This window comes from Mangifera indica, chromosome 3, assembly GCF_011075055.1.
Source record: "Mangifera indica cultivar Alphonso chromosome 3, CATAS_Mindica_2.1, whole genome shotgun sequence".
Taxonomy (NCBI): Eukaryota; Viridiplantae; Streptophyta; class Magnoliopsida; order Sapindales; family Anacardiaceae; genus Mangifera; species Mangifera indica.
The window spans coordinates 2,880,770-2,901,593 of NC_058139.1; the positions used below are offsets into that span (position 1 = coordinate 2,880,770).

Sequence of the window (20,824 nt, forward strand, 5' to 3'; positions counted from 1 at the left end):
CTGCAGTGCAACTTGATTCTTTGAAATGGTCTACTCCTCCTCAGAAGCATGGCAATGGCAGCCTTATTCACCAATATCAGAAGACTACAGTGCCTTTGACATCACTAACAAAGCATTTAAGAAAACGGGTGGATGCTTATGGCGTTCAAAGTATAAAATATTTATCAGAAAATGTAAACTAAAATTTCTAGATTATGGGGCTGGATTGGAATCTATTCTCTCTCTCTCTGAGACCAACTAACTTTACACAGGAGCATGCCTCCCTCCACTCAGAAAAATTCCTATGTGAAAAATCTTCTTGTTGCCAGTTGTTTATAATGAAAGTGACTTTAATTTCTGTGTCTGTGTGGACCAGTACTTTATACCTCATCACCAGTTTTCTTTCTTTGGAGGTGGATGAATGAAGGAGGTGTTGGTGGGCATTTCTGAAAAGAAGAGTGAAATGAATTAAGAATAATAACCCAGCGGGAGAGCGTGTTTTTTGAAAGTGGGAAGCACCATACCCCAGAACCCTGAAAAGATAATCTACCTACGGCCCCATAACTTTCTGCTCCCAAAATCTGTTGAGCCTTGCCAAACCATCTAAACATTGATGACTTTGACTATAGTTTAAGCCATACTTATCTTTACTCACCTATAATAAGACAAGAGGAGAGGTTATTAGCTTAAGAGTTAGGCATTTTCATCCCACTTTGGTAAAAATATTCTCTGCGTTGAAGCTCTTGGTGATGGAGAATTTAGAACCAAATCCAAAGATTCCCAACAACTGGGGTTAATTTTATTCCCCTCAAAAGAAAATTAATCTCAATGATCCTAAAATGTCCTAAAGAATAGTTTAAGTGATAAAAAAAAAAATTTATATATAAAAAAATATGAATTTATATTTCTCTTAATAATATTTTAAAATCTAAAATTTGTCTTTATTTAAGACAAAAATTGTAAAATAGATTATTAAACTTAAGGTTTTACTTATTCAAAATTAACTCCCAAAAAAATGAATGAGATGAGATTACTTGTTAAAAAGAAAAAAATCCCAAACTCTTGTTTGAAACTTTGGGAATAGGACAAGATGTTCTGTTATCAATTAGACCTGTGGCTTATTCAATTTTCTGGGCATTACGGTTCTTTGATTTTCTTTGACTATGACTGAATTTACCTCTGGCCGGTGACCTTGACATTAAAATTGTACAATCACAGTCCAGGCCCTCGTCAATAAATGCTTTGCCTGCATGGCCCCCATTGCATTTGCATCAGTACTCCGGTAGATTGGTTGTAATTATCAACCTAATTAATAAGCAATTTGTTTTCAATGTGCAAACATAATTTAAATTGGTCTATAGAGAAATCATCACTACTAGGCCCTTTGGTTATCTCTAAAATTATGCCAAGAGTCAAAAAAGAAAAGAAAAGAAACTGGGCACTTTGGAAAGCAATTTATTTATTTTTCTCATCATGAAATTTGTTGACATTATCATTTCATGTGGCCCATCAATTGTGCAAAATATGTGTACACGAATAGTTCCTTTTATAGTGGTAAAAACGCTGGGAAAATAGTTCTATATATTCCTTCATTCATTACAATTGTCAGAACAAGCAGTTTAGAAAGCTAAATGGGGAGGGGATCAAACTGGAAGTTTAAATCTAACTCTTGTGAAATTTTGGTTTCAAAACAAGAGTACATATAGACAAAAAGAGGAAGCAATAATAATATTAAGTAATAAATTCCCAGTTAAAAATGGTAATTGTAAATTCTGAAAGAATGACATGTCCTGAAAATCACAGGGGAGAAAGAATAACAAAAGCAAACTGCTGTGGTCATTGGTTAAACTGAATGTATTCAATTCAAAAGTGAATTGCTTTCTCATATCAAACTATTAAAATTATATTATTATACTAGATAAATATCCCGCTTTTGTCTACGAGAGTGAAAAACGTTAGTCAAAACAAAATACAGTTACTGCTTATGGTTAAATGTAGCATCAAGTATTTTAATAAATTGGTTGCCTGAAGTTATTTCTTGTGTGTCAGAACACAAAAACGAGGCACCAGAATTTTTTTAGAGAGAGTGTGCATGAGTGTGTTTATATGTTGAAAATGGTGAGGCATTGAATCAAGTTGAGCTTTCTGTTGAATGGTTTTTTCTCTTTTCTCTTTTGTATTGACATGAAGAGGATCATTTTCCATGGACAGAACTTTCGGATAAATACAGAAGAGGACAACGCCAATGTATACAAACACTAACCTTCTTGCCAAAACAAACAACAGCACAAAAACATTCTTCAAAAATGGCTTCTTCTGCTTTTTTTCGCAAAAAAATTTTTATTTTTGTTTTCTATCTTGTTGCTTCTTCACAAACCCCTGTTCAGTCAGTAGCTCTTCTGTCTGATTCCGGTCACCGTACACCGGTGAACCAAACTTTCCGGCCTGGTAACGAGACTCAAAAGCTTAGGAGAACCACTGCCTATCTGAAGAAAGTCAACAAGCCTGCAGTGAAGACAATTCAGGCATTCTCTTTTGTTTTTGGTGATTTTATTATGTGTGAAGATTAGTTTTTTTTTTTTTTAATTATATTGTTAGTTTCCTGATCTGGGTTGTTGTTCTTTTTTCCTGCAGAGCCCCGACGGCGATGTGATAGATTGTGTTTTATCTCATCTTCAACCAGCTTTTGACCATCCGGAGCTAAAAGGACAGAAGCCATTGGTAGTTTTATTTTTGTTTCCCATTGATTTTTCTCCACTCTCGGAGCTTTAAGACCAAGAATTAATATATATTCATGTTATTCAAGCTTGAAACAAGATACTGGTTTGGCAGGATCCACCAGAAAGGCCAAAAGGCCATGAGACGATACAAACAGTGACTGAGACTGAGATTCAGACCTTACAGCTATGGACAGTTTCAGGTGAATCATGCCCAGAAGGAACTGTTCCCATCAGAAGAACCACTGAGAAAGACTTATTAAGAGCAAGTTCCATTAGAAGATTTGGAAGAAAAGTAAGACATGTTAGGAGAGACTCAACTGGCAATGGCCACGAGGTTAGTATCTAAACAAAGTCCCATATGAAGTTATACATTCTTTAGAGATTTAGCTATTCAACTGTTAATGGAAGAAAATTGCATTTCCTATTTGTTTGCATATCTTTTCTCCTTCATTCTTCTTCCAACAACTCCTCTACAAAAAGACTAGTTTCCATAAAAAAGGCGCATCTTATTTTCCCAACTATTTTCAATGTTGCAAATAGTTGATTGAGAGGTGATGAAAAGTTTAAACAAGGCGGTGAAAAGACATTAATTGCAAAAGTTTGCAATGATAGTATCTCAAGCATTAATTTCTTCTTCACTTTGTCACTTGGAAAGGCCTTACTTTAGAAAATTAATGGGTTAAAAGTCTATAAACACGTTTAAAGAGAACCGTAAAACTGGGTTCTGCTTTATCTCGGAAAAAATTTGGTTTATAGTCTTATAGTTCTATGTCAACGACAGCATGCAGTTGTATTCGTAAATGGGGATCAATATTATGGAGCGAAGGCCAGTTTAAATGTGTGGTCGCCGCAGGTTGATGATGCTTATGAATTTAGCTTGTCACAAATATGGATCATCTCTGGTTCGTTTGGCAATGATCTCAACACCATTGAAGCCGGTTGGCAGGCATGTTCCATCTGAAATCAAGTTCAAAATTTGAAAAAACCATTATTTTCATAACTGTTTCTCCTTTGTGTGTAGCATTTTATGAAACTTCAATCCATTCTAATGAGCTAATTCATTCATATTTCATCAGGTTAGCCCAGAATTATATGGAGATAACTATCCTAGATTCTTCACATATTGGACTGTGAGTATCATCCAGGTCTCTTCTAATTTGTTCCTTAATTTAAAAAAAAAAAGTAATTTTCCTCATTGATTTGTAATTTTGCAGACTGACGCATACCGAGCCACTGGATGCTACAATCTACTCTGCTCAGGCTTTGTCCAAACCAACAACAAGATTGCAATAGGAGCAGCAATATCTCCAAGGTCCTCTTACAATGGAAGACAATTTGATATTGGCTTCATGATTTGGAAGGTAAGGACATTCAACAAGAGTAAAGTTTAAGATACTGCTATCAATTGTATGAAAGAATTTCAACTAAAACATTATGTCGGTCAGTTACCTGATCCTAAGCTACAAGTCTTTTGACTTTTTTAACTACTTAGTTAACTTTGATTGCTTGAAAAGTCTTCCAAATGTTGATCATCCAATCTGACTCCTTACTGGTTAAGTTATACTGTGCTGCTATAGTCATTTAATTTAAAAAAAACAAATAGAATGATCAAACTATGCATGTTTGACATTTTTCTTCTTGATTCTTTTCCCTTTCTCTGAATATTAAATTTTAAGATTCTCTTTCTTTTCAAAGCTTTCATAGTTGCATCGACTTTTGTTTTCTTCTCTTTAATAAAGCAAAATACTTTAGTAATTTCACTAAACTGACCGCAGATGGCACTTTGGGTTAATTCATTCCCTCTTCCTGCAACATGGACATACTCTCAGTTTTATGGGCACTTGTGTGTAAAATATTCTTTCCCATTTGCATCTCTCTCAGCTTAGTTTGGATAAGAGGACTATTAAGCAGAACCAAATTAAACTCATTATGTTTGCCATTGAGCAGTCAAGAACATAATCATTTGACACTTTCCTTTTTTGGCTCATAAAGTACTAAAACACAAACACATATTGGCAGGATCCAAAGCATGGACACTGGTGGCTAGAGTTCGGATCAGGACTGTTAGTTGGATATTGGCCTTCATTTTTGTTCAGTCATTTAAGAAGCCATGCGAGCATGGTTCAATTTGGAGGAGAAATTGTGAACTCTAGATCATCTGGTTACCATACATCTACACAAATGGGCAGTGGCCATTTTGCAGAAGAAGGATTTGGAAAAGCATCTTATTTCAGAAACCTGCAGGCTGTCGACTGGGATAATAATTTGATTCCCTTAACAAATCTTCACCTCCTGGCTGACCATCCAAATTGTTATGATATAAGACAAGGTAGAAGTAATGTATGGGGAACTTACTTTTATTATGGAGGTCCTGGTAGAAATGTGAGATGTCCATGAAAGAAAAATCATATATATAGGTAAAGATAAGCTTTATTTTTCTTCATTTTTTTCTGGGTATTTCTTCGCCTTAACATTGTTTGGTTAGATCTGCAATTTCCCTTAAAGTAAAAAAGAAAGGAAGAAGGTTCTCTAACAGGATGATCATCATCCTCCCTCATCCCTCATTATGATTATGTAAATTTAATAATCATAAAGATTGTTCATAGCATTGGGTTGTGTGGATACTTGTCTCTTCTCTACACTTTTCAGTATATTCCCATCACTGAAACACCCTTAACAACTACTTTATGAAATGCAGTGAGCTGGTGTGTCCTTATTTTACATTTTTTTTCGCCATTTCATTTCTTTCTTCTTAAAAATCAACCCCAATGCCATTGCTTATTTATTTATGGGTTTGCATGTGCGGAAGGACAAAAAGACAAGTGTTAAAGGGCCACACTTTGCCAAATGAACCTTCTCAATAATGCTATACTATTGCCAACTTGTTCATAGTTTTCCAAGATTAAAAAACTAAAACAAACTAATGAATCTCAGTAGCTACTATTTAATATTGTTTCTGTGCTGATTGTCTGCCATTACTGTATTTTCAAAGAAAAATAATGGAGAGGTATTAAATTAAGGTATATTTTATGACACCATATTGTCCCTTTCTATTTTGTTAGAAAGAAGCAAGGCACTTCCCGATTGAGAAGTCAATGTAAACTAACACCTAATCTCCCTGTCAACTAATCCCATATATCAATTTCAACTTATCAAAGAAATGGGTTTTCTGAAAGGGACAACAATTAATCTACAAGGGCAAATCTATGACAAGGAAAAATGACTGACAATGATGAGCAAACAAACAAGGAAAAAAAGCTTTACAACTGTAAGCTAACAGATATTCAAGTGCTTGCATCGTTAAGTGCACTTTATATCATAAATAGAGTGTTTAGTGAAAACTATGATGACCCTGACATGAACTGGAAAAAAGTTTAATAAGTTGCTTTAGCATGAAAAGAACCGAAGCCAAAACCCTGTGGGACTAATCAGTCTGATCAAAGATAAAGCAATGGAAGAAACAAAAGCTGGCCTCTCATGCGGGTGCTTTTTCTTGGGTTTCATAAAAGAATGCCCAATAGAGAAAAAGACCAAAGCAATGGAGTAATGAAAAGATGTTTCGGGTTTTAAAAGCCCCTTTTTTTCAAATTCGAATTCTTGGGTATTGTAAGGATGACTCCACGTACAAGAGGTCATAAGTAAATTTTTTGTAATAATATTTTAAAATCAAACAATGTATTTACATAGTTTAATGGCCATGAAACCATTCACTGAAATCAGGTTTTATCTACTCCGAAAGAACAATCCAACTTAAATGGGATTTCTTATTTGAAAATATATATACATATATATATGTGGTTCCATAATCCATTGTTTCAGTTAAAAGTAAACTACGGAAATGACTGGCTGAAATGTGGCAGAACAATACAAAGTATAAACGAAGCATGAAAAAAACAGAGTTGAATGAAAATGTAGATCTGATAAAAATAAATTAATACAGCAACCAATTTAAGTGGTTAAGTTGTACTGATATGGCTGAATAAATACAAGTAGCTGGGCATTTGCCATTACAATCGGGCTGTTACAGTCACATCTCCATTTCTGAACCTCAATTTGTTTATGATTCAATACTTCCTCTGTATCTATAATCTAATCGTGAGGCGGCCTTCCCTTCCAAACCCACCCACAAAAATGGATATCAATATATCATCATTACAAAACTTCAATAGTTTGTTGAATTGTGGCAGAACGTTAGCAATAACAGAGCGTCATAGTCGGGCATCATCAAATTTAGGCAGCAAAATATTTTCCTCAGAGCAGTTGCCACTGAGTTTTCTGGTAGCATAGTCTATAAGTTTAATGAGATCTTCAGGAGTAGAAATCAAATAACCATAACCCTCAAGATCAACCATCAAAGATTTCTTTGACTCACAGCTCTGTTTTTGTAGTTTGTGTACCATTTCATATGTTCTGGAAAAACCAATGCAGAGTTTAAAAAACTCAGGATCATCTAAAGTTTCCCTCACATCCACCAAAAATCCAAAATTTCCTGATGGGACACCCACACACTTCATTTTCAGTGCAATCTTCCCTATGGATACAAGGTTCAAAGCTAAGTGTTGAGCTATTGGGGATGAGCTCCAAATTGGATTCTCTGAGTCTCTAAGTAGTTGGAAAAGTTGGACCACATTGAGTAAGGTGATGCGTGATACAAATGCGAAGAAATCATAAAAGTTCATACCTACGAAAGAGGTTCAATTAGAAAACAACATATGGTTTATTAAAAACATTATTCCTAAATTATAACAAACATTTTAACACATGCATAGTGATAGAGTTAGTGGACACTTGATTATCACTAAAAACAAGTATAGAACAATTCTCTAACTCAAGGACACCAAAACTATAAATGACAACAAACTTGTGCAAGAGGAAATCAAATCAACCTAAAACAAACGTGTACCAATCCTATTAAATAATCTTTTATATGCATCAAGCAGGATGGTTTCGGCTGCAGTAACTTTCTAATTAGATTTGATAAGGAGAATTATTTGGTTTCATGAGAACTAGAAGAACTAGATCAACTAAAATGGCACATGTTTGGAGCAATTCAATAGGATATCAGACATAATGGATAACATAAACTTTTAAGATTAATACATACCTGTGTTAGCTGCAAGATTACGTTGGCAGAGACCTTCAAAATCATCACAAATGTCCCTGATATCCTCTATGTACTCCTTGGTCTCACTATAGTCCTTCAATAATAAATCCCACTGAAAGAGAGATGGCAAAAATAAGAAATGTTTCAATTTTATAAAAGCCCTAGTGTTCCCTAAATTTTTGTTTTCCACGGGCTATTCTTACTTTGTGAATTACTTTGGCAGCAGTATTGTACTTACCACCCAAGAAAGGTTATAGGCATTGAACCAATTGTGGTTTATGGATATTGTATCTTCCTGGAAGCATAACAAATGCGTTAAAATGGAAATATAGCCATTCACCATGCAAAATGACTTACAGAATGACAAGAGACACAAATAAAAGTTCTAATATCCAAATGCTGTGAAGATCAGAGGTTAAAAATGAGATAGAAGTTGGACAAAACATAAAATGTTTGATACACTGAAATGGGATAAATCTCATAACCATTTGTCACTTTTCTTTTCTGTTCAATAATTTTTAACATTAGAGACATTTAACTAGATTATTTAGCAAAATCAGACAATAAACTTCAGTTCAACAAATACTAGCATCCTTTCCTTAATTACAAAATCAAAGCACCAGAAAAGCTACATATCCAGTTCATATTAAAAAAAAAAAAAGAAGAGGCAAAAGAATGAAAAGTACAAGATTATGAACTTGATGATACCACCCACTAGGAACAAAGATGATTTCATTTTGTTCTTGAGTGCACTCCAACCAGATAGCCTACAAAAATGACATGACCACAGAAACACATAAAACCAAGTACATAGTACAAGAAGTTACAATTATGAGTTGACAATCTAGAATGGTGACCTACCTTCTTAAAACCAGGAAAGTTAGTTTCATTGACGTTGTCAAAGATATCATACACGCAGTTTTTCAAATTCCTGAATCAAAACATAAAGCCAAGTTAGGCAACAGAGTTGAAAAGATAAAAAAGTGAAAATTAATTTATTATATCATCAATAAGTGAACTAAAAATAACAAGTACCATCTAGATGCAAATAAAATTGACATTATATCAATAAAATGCACAGGTTGGACCTATGGTTGAAACTCAATTCCCACCCTTTTTATACATGGAGTGGCTTCAGTGTACTACTCAAAGGAAACAAGCCCAAAGAACAAGTTATGGGAACATTATAGAGTAAGAAAAATGACAAAGAGGGAAATATGGTTATTGGTTGCATTTGGAAATCACTGTAGTGGATAAATAAGCAACTGTTATTATAAACTATACCATAAACATGTATAGGTACCAATGCATGCAACACAGAAACTTATACAAAGCATGAAGATGGTTGTTTGTCTTCTGGCTCTATTTGAGTTTTTTCTATTTATATAAAAAAAATGCACTTCTGGTGCTTTCACATCCTCATTTTACATTATACACAGTTATCTTCATTGTTATGTCGCAAAAAGTTTAGATAATATATTACTGAACAAGGCCAAGCTAACTTACTGAATGTAAGTTTATTTATATAATCATAGGGAAACAAGCTTAAGCATACCTATCAAACACAAGATGACACTGAGAAGGAGGCAAAAATATCCATTTTTTCTTCCCACATACATTTGCTGACCAACTATAAGATCTGAAAACATCAGCATGAAGTGGAGTCCAAGATCCTGCCGTAAAAATTGAAATTTGAGAGTTTTTTTTCACACCAAAAACACAAGAAAACAAAGACCTAGTATAGATGTTGAAAGCCAACACAAATTAAATGAATCCATATATAGACATCACAATACAATGCTCAAACCTTTTGCTCCCATATAAACAAAACGATAGTCAGAGCAACTTATTTCATTATCCTTTTGATAAGTATCAGGATCCTTATGCATACGATAATTGTCGAGATATAGATTGAGCCAATCATCACAAAAAAACAGTGGGGTTCTGTACGCTACATATTCTGGATACTCCTGACAATCAGATTGAAGTGGATGAGAGAATCAGAGAGACGGCTAAGCCACAGATATTTAGACATATTCACCTAGATATATTAATGGCTAGAGGTATGTGACAATCTCTGCATTGGTCTGAGTCCATTTTAAATATTTTATTTCTTAATTTACCCCTTTCCCCAGTGAAAAACAATAAGAATAAATAAAACCTGATGAAATAACAGATGAAATTCATTTGAACATGTAATAATTGTCCTTCAATCCCACACGAAGCATCAGCTCTAAGATGACACATTTCACGCCCTTCCATGTCAAAAAGCAGAGTCTTGAATCAGTATGATATCTACCCCAGTCCATTGAAAATAAAAGCATCTGAAAGGCATGGCAGATTATCTATTAAGAACCTGAAACATATTTTTATCTATTTTCTGCTAGATTCTCAGACTAACAGTTTGTCTTCTATATCTCTGAAGCCGATAAGTGAGTTGCTAACATAACAGTTCATCCACACCTTGGCTTTCTACAAACGTCTATAATAAGTGGAAACTTGCAAGCATGCATAGAGAGCAAGTAAACACCAATGGCATGTAATCAATTTACCACTTGAGTTGACAACAACAGCACACAAACTGAGCTATTCGATTAAATCATTTTGGTAAAAGGACTACCGCTTTGAAAAGCACCAAGTAATCAGTTACGCAACCAAAGGAACTAATTTGAACTCTCACCTTGACAAAATGCCAGTCTTTCAAATACAGCACGGGCATGCCATTCGGCTCACTGATGGAAACATCACAACCCTCCTGAGTAGAATTCTCAATCCAATGTTTCACAAACTCCGAAACAGACATCTCTACTCTCTTCTGATCGGTGAACTCTCTGGTACCACAATCCGCAACCTAGAAGTACCAAAATATCCAAAAAAAAAAAAAATTCAAATATATATACACACACACACACACAGAAAATTTATTTAGTCCAATTTAACCTCATTAGAAAATATACTATGTTAAATGTTTACATCCCTTAGCGGTAAAAAATTAAGCCAAAAAAAGACAATTACAAGAGAATAAATCTGAACATGAAAATTTAGTAAAAACCTGAACCCTGGATTTTCCAAAATGGGTAGAGAAGAATTGAAGATTAGGCCGACCATTATGAGTGACCCAGTCTTTGCAAGCTCTCCAATCATCCATTAAACCCGTTAACACCACTGGCTGGTTCTTTACCAAATAGTTCTCAACAAACTCACCGTAAGTCAGCTCTTTCCCATTCACTTTCTCTATTTGCCCCCCGATCTTGACACCCATTGCTGTACTCGTTCGGGCTACAGATTTGTGGTAAAGAAAATATGAACGAGAGAAGGTAATAGAAGTCATATTTTTAGGTCAGATGATGTGTAAAACGACATGCCGGTTTCATGTCATTGATAAACGACATGTCGGTCATCTGGGAAGTGGGTGACAGGTGGAGATATTGAGAATCACTGGAAACGGCAAAAGTTGTTTACGTGGCTGCATGTAATTGACTAAACGACTAGTGTCCTGATTGAAACAGAAGTCCTTGCTTTGTTCTATTTCGGAGTCCAAACAAAAAGAACCTACCTCTTCACTATCTTTATACAAACCGCCGAGCCAAAACCGATCACTCACTTTGCACGCTTTAAGCTGTGATTTCCAAGAATCCTATAACGCAAAGAGAGAAACAAGCTAGGGAGCTTAAGAAAAAAAACACATTCAAAAGCAATGGCTGATCTTAGTGCCCAACCATCTTCTTCGAACCCGTGCGTATCAGTTTTTTTTTTTCTATTTTTATTTCAATTTTAAGGGTTACTTATGCCTTCCTGGAACTTCGGGAGTGTCAATTTTCGTTGTCGAGTGAAAGTTTTTATTTTTGAATGTTCCGGATTCGTGAGTGTGAAGCTCTGTTTTGATTTGTTCTGGGGTTGGTTAGGGTTTTAGGGAATTAATGGTTTGAATGATATGAAAAATTTGCGTCTGTTTAACAAGGCTTGATCAGTTCGAGTGTTGAATTATGTTAAAGTCTTAACTTGTTACCTCGAAAGCTATATTTTGAGTGCCGTGCTTGCCTTTTTCTATGGCTGGTTTTATTTATTCTAATTAATGAATTATTGCTTCTTTCTAACAGGAAAAGTGATAAGAAGGATTTTTCCACGGCAATCCTGGAGCGTAAGAAGTCTCCCAACCGTCTTGTTGTTGATGAAGCTGTTAACGATGACAATTCTGTGATTTCCATGCACCCTACGACCATGGAAAAGCTGCAATTTTTTCGAGGAGACACTGTTTTGATTAAGGTAACTTTATCCTCTTTTTTGGCTGCTAAGAGGGGATGTTCTTTTCAGAATTAATTAAAGCACTTTTTGCTGTGCAGGGGAAGAAGCGAAAAGACACTGTTTGCATTGTTCTTGCTGATGAACAATGTGAAGAACCAAAAGTGAGAATGAACAAAGTCGTACGCTCTAATCTTAGAGTTCGCCTTGGAGATGTCGTATCTGTTCATCAATGCCCGGATGTGAAATATGGTAGGCGGGTTCACATCCTTCCCATTGATGATTCAATTGAGGGTGTAACTGGCAACTTATTTGATGCATATTTAAAACGTAAGTATCATCCTTTATTTATCACTATCAGTATCTTTCTATCCTGTTTTCATTAATTATTTCTTCTTGTTTCAACAGCATACTTCTTGGAATCTTACCGGCCTGTGAGAAAAGGTGACCTTTTCCTAGTCAGGGGTGGAATGCGTAGTGTTGAGTTTAAAGTAATTGAGACAGACCCTGGGGAGTACTGTGTTGTTGCACCAGATACTGAGATCTTCTGTGAAGGGGAACCCATCAAACGTGAGGATGAGGAGAGGTTAAATGAGGTAGGCTATGATGATGTTGGTGGTGTTAGGAAGCAAATGGCTCAAATTCGTGAGCTTGTAGAACTTCCTCTCAGACACCCTCAGCTCTTCAAATCAATTGGTGTGAAACCCCCAAAGGGGATCTTGCTTTATGGGCCACCTGGGTCTGGAAAAACCCTGATTGCTAGAGCTGTTGCTAATGAGACAGGTGCATTCTTCTTTTTGATTAATGGACCTGAAATTATGTCAAAGTTGGCTGGTGAGAGTGAAAGCAACTTGAGGAAGGCATTTGAGGAAGCTGAAAAGAATGCCCCATCGATCATATTTATTGATGAATTAGATTCCATAGCTCCAAAGAGGGAAAAGACACATGGTGAAGTGGAGAGGCGTATAGTTTCCCAGCTTCTAACTCTAATGGATGGCCTTAAGTCCCGGGCCCATGTGATTGTCATGGGAGCCACAAATAGGCCAAATAGCATTGATCCTGCTTTGAGGAGATTTGGAAGATTTGATCGGGAGATTGACATAGGTGTTCCAGATGAAGTTGGAAGGTTGGAAGTTCTCCGAATTCACACAAAAAATATGAAACTGGCTGAAGATGTAAGACTTATGTGTTAATTCTCATTATCTTGTATAAATCATTTGTTGCTTTATTATTTCAGTATAGTTATATTCCTAGTTGATGGCATGTTTCAGGTTGATCTTGAAAGAGTTGCAAGGGATACCCATGGTTATGTTGGGGCAGATCTTGCTGCTCTCTGTACAGAAGCTGCCCTTCAGTGTATCCGAGAGAAAATGGATGTCATTGACTTAGAGGATGAGACAATTGATGCTGAGGTATTGAATTCAATGGCTGTAACCAATGAACACTTCCTAACTGCATTGGGGATCTCAAACCCATCAGCCTTGCGTGAAACTGTGAGTTTTTTACTTTCTTTTTCTTTAATTTCTTTGTTTACTTAATCAATTCAAATCGATGCTCTTTGGGCTTCAATGACCTTTTTAGTCCTCAGAAGAGAGAATGCTCTGGTTGAATAATCATTTTGAGAAAGGTTTAACTTGTGGCAAAACAGTTCATGCAATCACATTTACACAATACAAGTTTTCTGTAGTGGTGGTTGTATACGTTTTCACATTGTTTTGTTAATCTGCTTTGACTGCATGGTTTTATGAATTGTATCTGTTAATTTATTTTGTTCTTACCTGAAAACATTTTTATTGTGTCTTTATCCTTCTTGCATATATTTTAGAACCAGTAAAAGATTGTTGAGAAGAACAGATGCATGTTTTGATCTGTAGGTTGTGGAGGTTCCTAATGTCTCATGGGAGGATATTGGTGGGTTGGAAAATGTCAAGAGAGAGCTTCAAGAGGTTTGTAATATGTCCCTAGTTAATATGGTTGTTATGAACAAGTTATAAGCAGACTTACTTTCCCCCTTGTTTTTATTTTCTCCACTTTCATCTATCTCATATGTGGCTAATATTTATTGGCAGACTGTACAATACCCAGTGGAGCATCCTGAGAAATTCGAGAAATTTGGCATGTCACCTTCTAAGGGTGTTCTCTTCTATGGACCTCCTGGCTGTGGTAAAACCCTTCTTGCAAAAGCTATTGCCAATGAGTGTCAGGCTAACTTCATAAGTGTCAAAGGACCTGAGTTGCTAACAATGTGGTTTGGAGAAAGTGAGGCAAATGTACGGGAGATTTTTGACAAAGCACGACAGTCAGCACCTTGTGTGCTATTCTTCGATGAACTCGATTCTATTGCTACACAGGTACATATCTTGTCTTGGCCTTCTGCAAATAGTGCGCCTAATTATTTTTGATTGACCACCCTATTTCCATTTGAACACTAACAGCAAGACAGAAGATTCATAGGTCACTTGTTTTCTTCTACTAACTGTTATGGTTCTTATGAATGATGTTTATATTTGGCTTTTTCTTTCTTTCTTCCAACTTTCAGCGTGGAAGTTCTGTTGGAGATGCTGGTGGTGCCGCTGATAGAGTCTTGAATCAACTACTGACTGAAATGGATGGGATGACAGCAAAAAAAACAGTTTTTATCATAGGTGCTACCAACCGCCCAGACATTATTGACCCAGCATTGCTCAGGCCTGGACGTTTGGACCAATTAATTTATATTCCTCTGCCAGATGAGGCTTCCCGTCTTCAGATATTTAAAGCGTGTTTGCGGAAGTCACCTGTCTCTCATGATGTTGACTTAGTAGCTTTATCACGTTATACCCATGGTTTTAGTGGTGCAGATATTACTGAAATATGTCAACGTGCCTGCAAATATGCTATAAGAGAAAATATTGAGAAGGTAAGAAAATTTCTCTTAAGTTGAGGCATGCATGTACTCATGTTTCAGGAAAACTATATTTTTAACCTGTTCTTTTTACTCTCTTCAGTTCCTCAGTTCATATCTGATTTGTAGTCTTTGGAATGACAGGATATTGAGAGGGAGAGGAGGAAGAGCGAGAATCCTCAGGCCATGGAAGAAGATGATATTGATGATGTACCTGAGATAAAAGCGGCACACTTTGAGGAGTCAATGAAGTTTGCACGCCGGAGTGTCAGTGATGCAGACATCCGCAAGTACCAGCTCTTTGCACAGACTTTACAGCAATCTCGTGGAATTGGAACTGAGTTCCGGTTTCCAGATCGGACTGAGAATGCTGCCACAGGTGCTTCAGACCCATTCTCCTCAGCAACTGGTGCTGCAGATGATGATGATCTGTATAACTGAAGTAACACCCATGTGACTTCAAGATGCTACAGAATATAGAAGTCAAGTAGAGCACAAGATAGATATACTGCCATATGAACACATGTTAAGTAGTTTCTCTAATAAGATCCAATGTGGATAGATATGGAATCTAGTTTTGATGTGTAAGGAAGGCTTTAACTTCATTGTATAATATATGTAAGACTGTGAACCTTAGCTTCTAGACTTTTTTCCCAAATATACCGGCTGATGAATTAGTAGTTGTTGTTCTTGTTTAAGTTGTATTCATACTGTAATTTTGGCAACTTGCTGTGGCTTAAATAGACAAATCCATGGAGGGGCGTCCGATATGAAAAGATGAGATATACAGAGCTCGTGTTAGATGTTTGATAATGAAATCCAGTCTGCCCAACCAGAAGTAACAATCGTGCAACTCTAGCTTGTGCATGTAGTGAACTGATAATTAATTAGTCTTACACTGCAGTAAGCCATTCTGGTTAACATTAGTTGACACTGAAAAGTATGGTTTGTTTTGTTTCTAGGGCGTTGGATGGGCATTCTGTGGATTGGTTCCAGTATGTTTTATGTCTCTATCTTTCACGTGGGTGGGGGGCCTTGATGGCTCCATGGAAGTTTCTTCTTATCCTTGAAATAAAAGTGAAGGATGGAGATGGAGCCCTGGCTTTATTTCACTCACCCAATCATTACCCATATTTGCCCCACAGCCAGCCACACATCCACGGCTTTCCATTTGTCTTTTTCATCTCCAAAACACATTTTAACCTCATTCTCACTCGCACTTTTAGACATGCCATGAGCTCTCTTTTATGTAATTACAAAATGACTTCCCATTCAAGCAACAGTTGGCTGTTACCCCTCCCTTTTCAATTGAAAATGCCATTTGCTTTAGACATCAAAATTAAGCAACTTGTAATTTCAGAAATAGCTTCATGCACTGCCAATAATTAACTCAACTTGTAATACACTGATGCTGCCATCTTGTAACTAAGCTATCAAAAAATCAAATGATTAGTATGATTTTTTGGAGAAACACATCTTAAAAATCATATAAACCCAACACCAAAAGTAATTTAAAGACATGATAATGACTATTATGTTAAATAATACGATTATTAAGAGAATCACAACTAAAAACTAAATATTGAATACAAGTTCTTACTTTAAGATTATAAGAGTGATTTCAACTAACTACATTTTTACAACACTTGCACTTCAGACTAATCCAAAAATGGATTCATATTAGAAATAATTAATTTTAATTTTCATCATTACTCTGATAATAATCGCATAGTTGTTGCTTTCTTGAGATATAACTAGCCGACGAAGAAGATGAATAAGCAAGAGAGCAATTAGAAGATCCTTGAATGAGCAACAATTGAGCTGGGGTCACCGAAGATGACGAATTTGTTGGAGCTTGATCAATCTTTTTGGGAACATTGCTGGTGGGCTTGTGGGGCTCGCTTCCTGTGGGAGGTTCTTGTCGAATTTCCCTCAATAATGCTGCCACATCTTTCATTGTGGGACGATCTTCTCCACGATAGCTAGTACAAAGCAAGGCGATTCCTAATGCTTGTAGCATTTCTTGTACCTGCGAGTCTGGATGGCCCTGTAGTTTAGGATCAAGAATTTCAACTGGGTCTTTTTTGCTCTTCAGATGGTCTCGAACCCATTGAATAACGTGATGTCCATCGGGGAATGATGGATCCACCGGCCTTTTCCCAGTTATGATCTCTAAAAGCACCACTCCATAGCTATACACATCACTCTTCTCACTGATCTTCATCATGTTGGCATATTCTGCACCAATGATCATTTAATTTTACTTATACTAAATTCATGAGCTTCAGCTGATTAGATAAAACAGTTGATTCTCAATTTGTCATCTCGCAAGTTAAAGTCAATCACTCCTCTAAACTTTATTAAGCTCGTAGTGACTAAGAGAACCTTGCAAACTTGATTATAATAATCGGGATTCCTTTTTCAAATTATAATGCAACCTAATAATGCCAAATTATAAAGCTTAGCTTCATGTCAAATCAAAAACTTGTTAGCTGAAACAAGTAAATTAGTTCATGCACCAAAGTAAAAATTATATAACCAACAGGTTCATTTGTCATTCTCATTACTGTTATTCGAAAAGAGCCAGAGAGATAAATAATCACAATGAAAATGATGGCTGAAAAGTGAAAGAGAAAACTCACCCGGGGCAATGTAGCCGTAGGACCCAGCGAATTGTGGGTTTGCCGTAAACGAACCGCCATTATCATCCTCGACCAATCTGGCTAACCCGAAATCCGCCAAGCACGACTCGTACTGGTCCCCTAACAGGATATTTTGCGCTTTTACGTCTCGGTGCAAGATAGCTGGTACACAGTCATGGTGTAAGTAACTTAGCCCCTCGGCCACACTCAATGCTATCTTGAACCGTGTGTCCCACTCCAATGACCCACCGCACTCGCCGTCGTGTAATAAGGCGCCTAAAGTCCCGTTTGGCATATAGTCGTAGAATAACAGTTTCGTTTTTCTGTTGGCTCCCCACCCCAATAGTCTGACGATATTTCGGTGTCGAATTCTGGCCAATGTGGCAATCTCTGAAGAAAATGCCCCTGTGGATATTTTATCCGATGCCCGAAACCTTTTCACTGCAACTGTTAATCCTGAAGGAAGAGTCACCTTGTAAACGACACCGGTTCGTCCGCGCCCAACGATGTTTCCAGCTGTAAGGCTTTTTGCCACGTCAGCAATTGACAAGTCGAGTTTGTTGTACAGTGTCAGCTCCCAAGGTGGGCCTAATTCCACATCGTCATCACCCTGGTTGCCGCGGGACCCACATAAGCCCTGCATTTTCGGTCCCACGATGATGTACAGCGCCGCCAGAAGCAGCGCACATGCGGCGAATAGAAGTACCACCATGACCACACGCGCTGCTTTAGCGTGTTTGGACGCGCTGCCCCCGTTTGAAGAAGAATCCGCGCACTGGTTGCCTGAGAAACAGAGTGCCGGATTTCCCGCAAGGACGCTGAGAGGCAGCTTTGCGAAGAATGGCGTGTCGGGCACGCGCCCGGAGAATTTGTTGTGCGAGACATTAAGCACTACCAGATTTTCCAACTCGGCGAGAAAATGAAGGTCACCAGTGAGCTGATTATGTGATATGTCGAGGACCCCGAGTTTGTCCAAACCCGCGAGTTCTGAAGGAATATCTCCGGAAAGCTGGTTGCAGCTCAGGTTCAGAGCAATTTCAAGAGCCGGAATCTTCCCCAAACTCGCCGGGATGCTCCCTGAAAGCTGGTTACTGCTAAGGTCTAATAACTGTAGCTTGACACACGAACCAAGTTGACTCGGAATGGAACCTGACAACCTGTTCTTACTCAAGACGAGTTTGGTGAGTGAACTCAGTGATCCGAGATTCGGACTCAATGTCCCTTCAATCAAATTATTCGAAAAATCAACAAATTGCAATGAAGCAAGCTGACTTAAACTTGTCGGCAAGTTTCCAGCAATCGAATTGGAATGCAAGTCAAGAAAAGTCAAATTTCCACACCCAGATATTTCTCCTGGAATAATTCCGGTCAACCTGTTTGAACTGAGATCTAAGAAGTTCAAATTCTTCAAATTTCCTGTCTCCGGAGGAATGAATCCGGTCAACATATTGCTACTGGCACGAAAACGAATCAATGAGGAGCAGTTCCCAATCTCTGGCGGGATAACACCAGAGATATTGTTGGAGAGAAGTAAAAGTTTGTTGAGTTTCTTGAGCTGGAAAATTCCTTTGGGAATAGGACCCGTTAATCCGTTTTGAGAAAAATCAATGGCTTCCAGATTTTGACAGTTGGAAATGGAGGGAGGTATCTCACCTTCAAGCTTGTTGCGCCAGAGAAATAGAAGAGTTAAATTTGATAAATTGCCCAACTCTGAAGGAATCGCACCTGTGATCTGATTGTTGTCTAGCTCGATGTGAGTGAGCTTCTCACAGTTTCCAATTTGAACCGGAATTTCGCCCGAGATTTGATTGACACTAAGTTGGAGTTCCTGCAATTCGGTGAGATTGCCAAATGATTCGGGTATGCTTCCGGTTAATGAATTCATCGATACATCGATGATAACTAATTGATTGCAGTTGCCAAGCTCGGGAGGAATGATTCCAACGAGGTTGTTTTGCCAGAGAAACAAGTCGACAAGATTTTTAAGGTTGCCGAGTTTGCTGGGTATTGATCCGGTGAGGGAGTTTTCATACAAGTAAAGGTATTGAAGCTCAGTGCAATCGCCTATTTCTGGTGGGATTTGGCCGGAGAGAAGAGCGGTGTAGATAGCAATTGTTTGGATTTTTTTCAGAAGGCCAATGCTTGATGGAAGGAAGCCTGAAATGCTAGTTTCTGCAAGGCCTATCATTACCAAATTGGTGCAGTCACCGATTTCTACTGGTAAGGAGCCTCCAAGATTCTTATTTCCACCAGCTCTAATCGCTTCAAGATTCTTTAATTTCCCTATCGAACTCGGAATTCCATCGCTGAGTTGATTGTCGTACAATATTAGCTGCTTCAAGCTCGTGAGGTTCCCAATTTGAACTGGAATGGCACCCTTTAGTTGATTGGAATTGAGATGGAGTTCTTGAAGCTTCAACAAGCTGCAAATCTCACTAGGGATTTCACCAGTTAAGGCATTTTCACTCAAGTCTAGGTAGTTCAATTGGGTAAGAGAAGCAATCTGTTTTGGGATCGAACCAGTGAGATTTGTTCCAGATAGAACGAACTTATTCAAGGTTAACAATGAGCTGAAATTAGAGGGAACACTTCCAAACAAGTCAACATTCCTCAAATTCAATTCCACAACATCACTGTTGAAGTTGCAGATAACTCCAAACCACCCACATGGAGTATCATCCCTGGAATCCCAATTACTTAACTCATAGAGAGCTCCCTTCCAGGTTCCCTTCCATGAAAGAAGAGCTTCACCTTGTTGATTTACAGCGAAAAGTGTGAAAGGGAAGTGAAATAAAATGGAAAAACAAAGGATTAGAGAAGAGAAAAGGTTCCATGGATATACAGGCATTACAGCTATCCTATGCTACAAACTCCAATGAGAAGAACAACACAAAACGAGACCGAGGGAGGGATTAAGGGAGCCTAGGGGAGGACAAATAAAATAACGAATTAACACTAAGAGAAACCAAATCATGTCTGGTGGGCTATGAGAATTTAAAAAATAAAAAATAAAAATGTTAAATGTTTAAACAAATGAGAAAGAAACCCAGAATCTCCGGATCCAAGAAACACAGCTAGGCCATGATGTTAGTGCAGAGAAATGGAATTTTAGATGGGGTGTTTTAAACGTTTGTTTATGGTGCAGAAGAAGAGAGGGTGGGAAAGGGGAGATTTAACTGCTTTTATAATTTGAATGAGAAGAAGTGAGAGAAGGATGGCTGGTGGGCAAGTGACTTTTTGTCTGCAAATTTTT

At 37.4% G+C, this 20,824-nt stretch overlaps 4 protein-coding genes across 5 annotated transcripts; 2 read left to right on the top strand and 2 right to left on the bottom strand.

Moving 5' to 3' along the window:
- The first annotated feature begins 1,965 nt into the window (after window positions 1-1,965).
- LOC123210453 lies at window positions 1,966-5,323 on the top strand. 2 transcript variants are annotated; one of them, XM_044628814.1, is made up of 8 exons: window positions 1,966-2,097; window positions 2,191-2,504; window positions 2,614-2,700; window positions 2,812-3,033; window positions 3,481-3,645; window positions 3,776-3,829; window positions 3,914-4,060; window positions 4,719-5,323. In XM_044628814.1, the coding sequence occupies exons 2-8, from the start codon at window positions 2,286-2,288 to the stop codon at window positions 5,094-5,096; spliced, it is 1,272 nt and encodes a 423-aa protein (XP_044484749.1). In that variant the 5' UTR covers window positions 1,966-2,097; window positions 2,191-2,285; the 3' UTR covers window positions 5,097-5,323. The 2 variants fall into 2 exon arrangements, with proteins under 2 accessions (XP_044484749.1, XP_044484748.1); XM_044628813.1 differs by having other exon boundaries at window positions 1,998-2,504.
- Window positions 5,324-6,598: 1,275 nt separating this feature from the next.
- Window positions 6,599-11,244, bottom strand: LOC123210802 (2-oxoglutarate and iron-dependent oxygenase JMJD4). Its single transcript, XM_044629285.1, has 9 exons — window positions 10,856-11,244; window positions 10,484-10,654; window positions 9,611-9,773; window positions 9,359-9,476; window positions 8,665-8,734; window positions 8,490-8,570; window positions 8,042-8,098; window positions 7,804-7,915; window positions 6,599-7,380 (listed from the first exon to the last, which is right to left on the bottom strand). The coding sequence occupies exons 1-9, from the start codon at window positions 11,132-11,134 to the stop codon at window positions 6,908-6,910; spliced, it is 1,524 nt and encodes a 507-aa protein (XP_044485220.1). The 5' UTR covers window positions 11,135-11,244; the 3' UTR covers window positions 6,599-6,907.
- Window positions 11,245-11,359: 115 nt separating this feature from the next.
- Window positions 11,360-15,627, top strand: LOC123210801 (cell division cycle protein 48 homolog). The gene is made up of 9 exons (XM_044629284.1): window positions 11,360-11,538; window positions 11,904-12,069; window positions 12,147-12,375; window positions 12,454-13,220; window positions 13,317-13,538; window positions 13,920-13,991; window positions 14,115-14,396; window positions 14,585-14,944; window positions 15,074-15,627. Exons 1-9 carry the CDS (start codon window positions 11,501-11,503, stop codon window positions 15,368-15,370), a joined length of 2,433 nt encoding a protein of 810 aa, XP_044485219.1. The 5' UTR covers window positions 11,360-11,500; the 3' UTR covers window positions 15,371-15,627.
- Window positions 15,628-16,455: 828 nt separating this feature from the next.
- On the bottom strand, window positions 16,456-20,824 carry LOC123212037 (LRR receptor-like serine/threonine-protein kinase RGI3). The gene is made up of 2 exons (XM_044631060.1): window positions 17,572-20,824; window positions 16,456-17,167 (listed from the first exon to the last, which is right to left on the bottom strand). The coding sequence occupies exons 1-2, from the start codon at window positions 20,417-20,419 to the stop codon at window positions 16,626-16,628; spliced, it is 3,390 nt and encodes a 1,129-aa protein (XP_044486995.1). The 5' UTR covers window positions 20,420-20,824; the 3' UTR covers window positions 16,456-16,625.

Bases quoted from the DNA above. Each gene is read 5' to 3' on its own strand.
- LOC123212037 (XM_044631060.1), bottom strand. From the start codon at position 20,419: ATGCCTGTATATCCATGGAACCTTTTCTCTTCTCTAATCCTTTGTTTT. The intron at 17,168-17,571 runs GTGAGTTTTCTC...TCATTGGTGCAG, and splicing joins CTACGGCTACATTGCCCCGG to AATATGCCAACATGATGAAG.
- LOC123210801 (XM_044629284.1), top strand. From the start codon at position 11,501: ATGGCTGATCTTAGTGCCCAACCATCTTCTTCGAACCC. The intron at 13,221-13,316 runs GTAAGACTTATG...GGCATGTTTCAG, and splicing joins ATATGAAACTGGCTGAAGAT to GTTGATCTTGAAAGAGTTGC. The intron at 14,945-15,073 runs GTAAGAAAATTT...TTGGAATGACAG, and splicing joins TAAGAGAAAATATTGAGAAG to GATATTGAGAGGGAGAGGAG.
- LOC123210453 (XM_044628814.1), top strand. From the start codon at position 2,286: ATGGCTTCTTCTGCTTTTTTTCGCAAAAAAATTTTTATTTTTGTTTTC. The intron at 2,701-2,811 runs GTAGTTTTATTT...CTGGTTTGGCAG, and splicing joins TAAAAGGACAGAAGCCATTG to GATCCACCAGAAAGGCCAAA. The intron at 3,034-3,480 runs GTTAGTATCTAA...TGTCAACGACAG, and splicing joins CAACTGGCAATGGCCACGAG to CATGCAGTTGTATTCGTAAA.
- LOC123210802 (XM_044629285.1), bottom strand. From the start codon at position 11,134: ATGACTTCTATTACCTTCTCTCGTTCATATTTTCTTTACCACAAATCT. The intron at 8,735-9,358 runs GTATGCTTAAGC...GTTTTGATTCAG, and splicing joins TGTCATCTTGTGTTTGATAG to GAATTTGAAAAACTGCGTGT. The intron at 7,916-8,041 runs GTAAGTACAATA...TCTCTCTTTCAG, and splicing joins CCTATAACCTTTCTTGGGTG to TGGGATTTATTATTGAAGGA.